Below are 6,417 nucleotides of genomic sequence, written 5' to 3' on the forward strand. Positions count from 1 at the left end.
ATACAAGGTTAATTATGCATATATTATTTGCGGGAGATTTTTCTTAAAAAATGTATTAATTTTCCAAAAACATCAAAGATTATTTTATTGTAATAATCGTAAATTGGTATCTAAACAAGATTTAAATTTTATCCGAACCAGAAGCAAATTCTAATTTATAAAGATACGAATACATATACCCTTTGCCAAAAAAGATACGAACACATAACATAGGCGATTAGTAAATATAAACGAAAAATATTACAGAATCTTAACAATACTATGCCCAAGAAAACCAGTTCTTATTACTTTATTATATATATATATATATATATATATAACAACGTGGAAATAACCATAATTATTGTCGAAATCCAGATAATAAAAATCCAATAGAAAACGAGGAAAATGGGCCAAAGCCCAATGAGTCTAATAAGAGCCCGATGTATAAGGCGGACTAATAAAGAATATCCTGGATTTTTTCTTTCGTATTATGGTTTTGATCAGGCCCGTACGAGAACACAAAATCCACATATTAAAGGAGTCCATGTTTTTATAATAAATTATTATTTTATTTTTATAATTAACTTTAGTTTCTTCGCAAATAGAAATAATACTTTCCTTTAACCGAATTGATATATTCTAAATTTAATTTTTTAATTCATTTTTGTAGGCCAAAATTTGGAATACTTTATTATAAAATAATTATATTTATTTGAATGTGATAATTATTATATTTTTATTGCTGTTTATGACAAATATAATTTATTATTAAGTATTATAAAATTTGATAATAACAGCTACTTATTTTATAATTAAAAGTTAATATTTTTAAATTTTAAATTACTAAATTTGTATAACTTGATTAGGGGATACTTCTGTAGTTGGTTCACATACATCAATTGTTACAAATAAAGCGTGTAGATTTAAAATTTTGTTTTTATGTTTTCGAATATAAAGTAAACCCAAATAAAACAAATGAAATAGATATTTATTTAACTTGAGAAAAAGTTTATTTTTTTGGCTCAATACTAATTGGAATCTGAATTCAAACCAGATTTATTTCCACTTTCGCTTTGATCTGATTTTATGAATTCTGAATAATCAAAACGATATATATATATATATATATATAAACCAATTTTCAAATTCTATTTGGTCACAAGTTTATAGTAAAAAAAACCAAGATAAATCAAATAAAAGATAAATATTTATTTAATTATAAACCTAACACTGTTCAGAACCGAACTGAATTCGAATTTGAATTCAAACCTAATCAAGTTCCGTTAAACTCTTAAATAATTAGACCTTATTATACACATAACACAAACAAAATCAAGTCCAATTTGCTCACAAGTTTATGATACAAAAATGTTCTTTGGTCATAGCCTCTCTTCTATACCAATTGAAATATTTTATTTACCAATTTCCATGAAAAAAATGCCATCCAATTACTAATCCAACTGCATTCGAATCCAAGACTTGGTACCATTCTACTTCGATATGGTTTTATAAACCCTAAACAATCATAAATTAATATATCTAAAACAAACTAAATCAAATCCATTTTGTTCACAATTTATAATAAAACATTAATTATTCTATGATCATCAAAATCGACCAGCGAGAGGAACACCATCAGAAAGATAAACAAAAGGCGCAAAAAAAAAAAAAATCACAAAGGGAAAGGAGAAACCCAAGAAAGAGCGAAATAAAAATTTAGTACAATCGCATAGTCTTGGTAACATTATACACCAGCCACATATAAATATATTCAATACAACGGATATAATTAATTATTCTATGATCATCAAAATCGACCAGCGAGAGGAACACCATCAGAAAGATAAACAAAAGGCGCAAAAAAAAAAAAAATCACAAAGGGAAAGGAGAAACCCAAGAAAGAGCGAAATAAAAATTTAGTACAATCGCATAGTCTTGGTAACATTATACACCAGCCACATATAAATATATTCAATACAACGGATATATATATATATATATATGCCAATAGAGGGTCACCACGGATTGGGCACGCGTCGGGTATCTGTATTTTTGGAGATATTCTTATTCGTTTTTGTCTTCGCGGATTTTAGAAAAATATTATCTCTGTCTCTTTCTCATAACGTTTGGATACACGTCTAACATATATCCGCAACTAAAAGACGAATATTCGCAAATAACTATCTAAAACATTACCCAATATAAAACTAAACCAAATATTTAACAAAAGCATACATATTGTGGTATGCTGTCTTGGTTATGGCGAAGAAGCGTGAACCGAAGCCGCATGGTCAGTGGACGATCCTGGAGGAGCTGCTTCTGGTGTTCGCCGTCAAACGCCATGGCTCCAAAAACTGGGACGCCATAGCCAACGAACTTCAAAGCCGCGGCGCGATTCAGCGCAACTACGTGTCGTGCTCTGTCATCACCCCTGAGACCTGCCGTGACGAGTTCCTCCGCCTCCGCTATCGGTTTTCAGGGGAGATGACGGCGGAGGCGGATGAGGAGGAGGTTTGTCCCGCTCCCATGCTCGAGGAGCTCCGGCAGATTCGTATTGAGGAGCTCCGCCGCGAGGTGAAACAGCATGATGTCTCAATCGCGTAGGGGTTGATTAATTACCCGATTGATTGAAACCTGGGGATCGGATTTTACGGTCCCGATCTGAGATTCTTTTATCGGTTTCAGGTTGTTGGAATCGAAGATTAAGAGATTGGAGGAGGAGAGTGAACGTAGGTTGACGGAGAAAACAGATCTGCGAGGAGGAGAATCAGAGCGGGGAGAGCTGAAGCCATCTCCGGCGTCTCTCTCCGGAAAACTCTCCGCCTCCGATAAGTCAAACGTCCGATCCCCCGGCGATTCAATCCCGACTGACCAGAAACCAGAGGTGGCGACGGCGTCGAGTGACGCAAAAAACGACGCCGTAAAGGAACGCAAACCGGCCTCCACGCGTGAACCGGAAGGTGTAACCGGGACGATCCCGGTTATTCTGTTAACCGAACCGGAACGAGATCAGGGATCCTCATCTAGGTTTACTAGAAACGCCGACAATGGTGAAGACAGGACGGATGGTGGGGAGGTGGTGACGACGTCGGCGACTCGGGAGGGTCGACATGGCGAGTCGAACGAGTTGAGGGACTCAATAAGCGAGTCAAAGAGGGAAGCGGCGGCGTCGAAGCAAAGTAGCGATGTCCAAAGCTCCGTGACTCTGTCTCGGAGGAAACGCCGTCGTGCCGGTGGCTGCGGGGCGAGCAGTGACGAGGAGGTGGTGGAGATCGAAGAGGTTTCGCCGGCGGTGAGGAAGAAAATCGCTGCCGTGAAGCCGCCGGAGTCGATGGTGGATTTACTGAGAAGAATCAGATCGGCTCGGTTCGGCTCGGCTTTCGATCGTCGGCTTCGAATCCAGGTAATCTCCAAAACTTTTAAAAATTCTTTACGAATATTCTGAATTTTAAAAAATGGTTAAAAGTTTGAAGAAAGATCAAGTAAGTTGACGTGGGTTCACCTGAAAAAGTCTGGCCATTCACCCTCCGCCACGTCACCAAATTGTCTGTACTATTTTGGTTAAACCCTTGTTTAATCTATGGAGCACCACAAATGTGCATATTGAAAATTTTAAAATTTGTTAAGCCAAATAGTCTCAAGGGATAAAATTACTTCATATTTCAAGAATACACAAGAAACAATTTATTTTAAATATCATACACTGTGCTAGGTTTTAGTTTCAATCAAATTCTATCAATTGGTTCTAAGATATTTTAATTTTCATATAGATTTACTGTATGGGAATAACATTATAGCGTGCAGACATTCTAAAAACCGGAAGAACATTGTGAAAAACGACGTGAAGAAATACGATAAAAAATTCAAATGGAGAAATTCATGATTGGACTGCTAATTAGTGTTCTTTTCAAATTAACTTTAGAAACTTCATGATTTTGAGGGGTATTTCTCGGTTGGGAGGATGTTGCTCTCTGGGCCCCTGTCGCCGGGCCTTTAAAGGCTACTCCCGGGCCTAGGGGATATAGGTTGGGCCGAAGGCCCAGGTGAACCTCCTGGTTAGAAAAAAAAAACTTCATGATTTTGATGCGTTAGGATGGGCAAAAATACCCGGATTTCGAATACCCGATCCGATCAACGGGTTGGGTATCCGAAAATTCGGATATCCGAGCGAACGAGACATAAGATCAGATATTAATATTAGAATATCCGAATTTTCGGATTCGGGTTCGGATAATGGTTATTATCTCACGGGTATCCTTGAATACCTGGATAATAAAAAAATTATGTTTTAAAATTTAGATTTTTTATTAGATTTTGTGTTATTTTATTTAATATTAATGATTATATATATATATTATTGGATATATTTATGATATATTTTTTTAAAATAAATTTATTTTAGATATAAATACAATTTAAATTTATTTGAATGATTTTAAGTATGTATATATAAATATATTTTAAAAAATTGATTTAAAATAATTACAAATATTTGGGTTCGGGTATTTTCAGATACCCGATAATTATCTCACGGATTTTCGGATTCGGATACCTGACTTTAAAGGTACGACATCAGGTAATAAAACATATAACCCGAGACATTCGGGTTCGGGTTCGGGTACCCTTAGATTTTCGGATACACGATCCGTGTCCACCCCTATGGCGGTGCGCTGTTGAAATTTGGATTTTTATTGGTGGATCCTAATAAATTCATACAGTTTTACAATTTTCATTTTATCCTAACAATAAAATATGATTATATTGAATTTACAGTTCCAACCATTTTCGTATTTTCATTTCAAGGATACGATGCTATAGTTTATAATTTAACATATGTTTTTTTTTGTAAATATAATTTCTAACACATGCCGGAAATAAAAACAAAAAAATGGTAAATTCGAAAAAATATTAAAAGTATTTTTTTAGGAAAACACCTAAATCCACCTTTATTTTTTAAAAATATATATTTTTACTAATCTAAATAAACATTTCATTTTTCATTTTTTTTTATCTTATATAGCAGATTAAGTTAAATATTTTTCCAAGCTAAATCTAGAATATATTTTTAATAGCTAATACGAAAATAGCAATAAAAGTTTTTTTAAAAAAGAAATAAAATCTTTTCAAATGTAAATTTTGGAAAATCTTGTGGATGTCCAGCACATTTTAGTTCTTTTATCGCTGTTCTTTTTAGAAAATATCAATATATTACACATACTTACAATACATCCACTCTCTAGTCTTAGGATTTTGGTCGTTATCTTGAGATCGATCCGATTTGAGATTGTAATTTCCACTTCTAGTCTTAGGATTTTGGTCGTTCAAGGTGGTTCATTCATATAGGATTGTGGGGTTCGTAAACTTATAAAATATCAGTTTTTGGTTCCATAGAGTTTATCATTATAACTCAATAACTAATAAACAATATGTATATATAAAATAAATCCATAGATCTTTTCAGTGTCTTTTTTTTTTCTAACTTTTTTGTGGTTTTAGAAATTAACAATAAAAATAAATACGAATAATTAGACAGCGGTTGGCCAGGGGTGAAGAATAGGTGGGCGTCTTCTTGGAGTCAGTTCAGTTATGGGTTTCAAACATAATCTAAACCAGAAAGTCGGGTTTATGTTCGGTTTCGAATCCAAAATTTAACTCATGTGACTTAACCGATATTTCGAACCAACTGTTTGGTTTATCGTTTTTCTTTCCGAGTACTTAAATTGAAAACCGGTATCCAAGTTAAATCTAAAGCCTGCGGTTCCAATCATTAACCATGAACCATTTTTCAACGTGAAATAAATTCTTTCGGTTTTGATTCATGCTTATCAGGTTTGGTTCGAATTCAGATGAAAATGAATAGGAATCAATCCCAGTCTGTTCGGTTCGGTTTTGATTCGATTTTGTTTTGAGAATTCGTTTCATTAGGTTTGTTTTATTGTTTTAATAGGATTTTTTATTTTATTTTTCGGTTGGGTTATGTTTTGGTGGTTATAAACCTAGAGGACAAAATTATTCATATGATGAATTTGCGATTTGTATAAATTGTTACCGCAAAAGGGTCGTGCGTAAACAATGCCAAAAGCATTAGTAGTGATGTTACTTTCGGATTTTTGCAGGAATCTGAGAGATACAGGAAACTTATACGACAACATATGGATCTCCGAACAGTCAAATCAAGGCTGGAGGGAGGAGAATATTCCGAAGATTCAAGAACATTCTACAGAGATCTTCTACTTCTCTTCAACAACGCTATGGTTTTCTACCCAAGAACTTCATCTCGATACACGGCTGCAGTCGAGCTCCGAGCTTTAGTGGTTAAAGAAATGAAGCTTAGGCTGAGAAACCGAATCCCCGAGTCTGTCACTAAGCGGAAACCGAGCAAAATCGTGATCACAGCTTCCGGAAAACGCACGGTGTCCAGCAGGATGAAAGGGA

General features: G+C 34.6%; 1 protein-coding gene across 2 annotated transcripts in view; it reads left to right on the forward strand.

Annotated features, from left to right (window-relative positions):
* The first annotated feature begins 2,235 nt into the window (after positions 1-2,235).
* LOC104799085 overlaps positions 2,236-6,417 on the forward strand; it is a 5,238-nt gene continuing 1,056 nt past the window's right edge. The window contains exons 1-3 of one of the 2 annotated variants that reach the window (XM_019200762.1): positions 2,236-2,582; positions 2,668-3,385; positions 6,099-6,417. In XM_019200762.1, the coding sequence (XP_019056307.1) occupies positions 2,242-2,582; positions 2,668-3,385; positions 6,099-6,417 (1,378 nt within the window). In that variant the 5' untranslated portion in view covers positions 2,236-2,241. The remainder of the gene's footprint in view (positions 2,583-2,667; positions 3,386-6,098) is intronic. The other variant, XM_010521420.1, reaches the window with a different exon arrangement.

This window comes from Tarenaya hassleriana, unplaced genomic scaffold, assembly GCF_000463585.1.
Source record: "Tarenaya hassleriana unplaced genomic scaffold, ASM46358v1 Cleome6, whole genome shotgun sequence".
NCBI classification, from domain to species: Eukaryota; Viridiplantae; Streptophyta; class Magnoliopsida; order Brassicales; family Cleomaceae; genus Tarenaya; species Tarenaya hassleriana.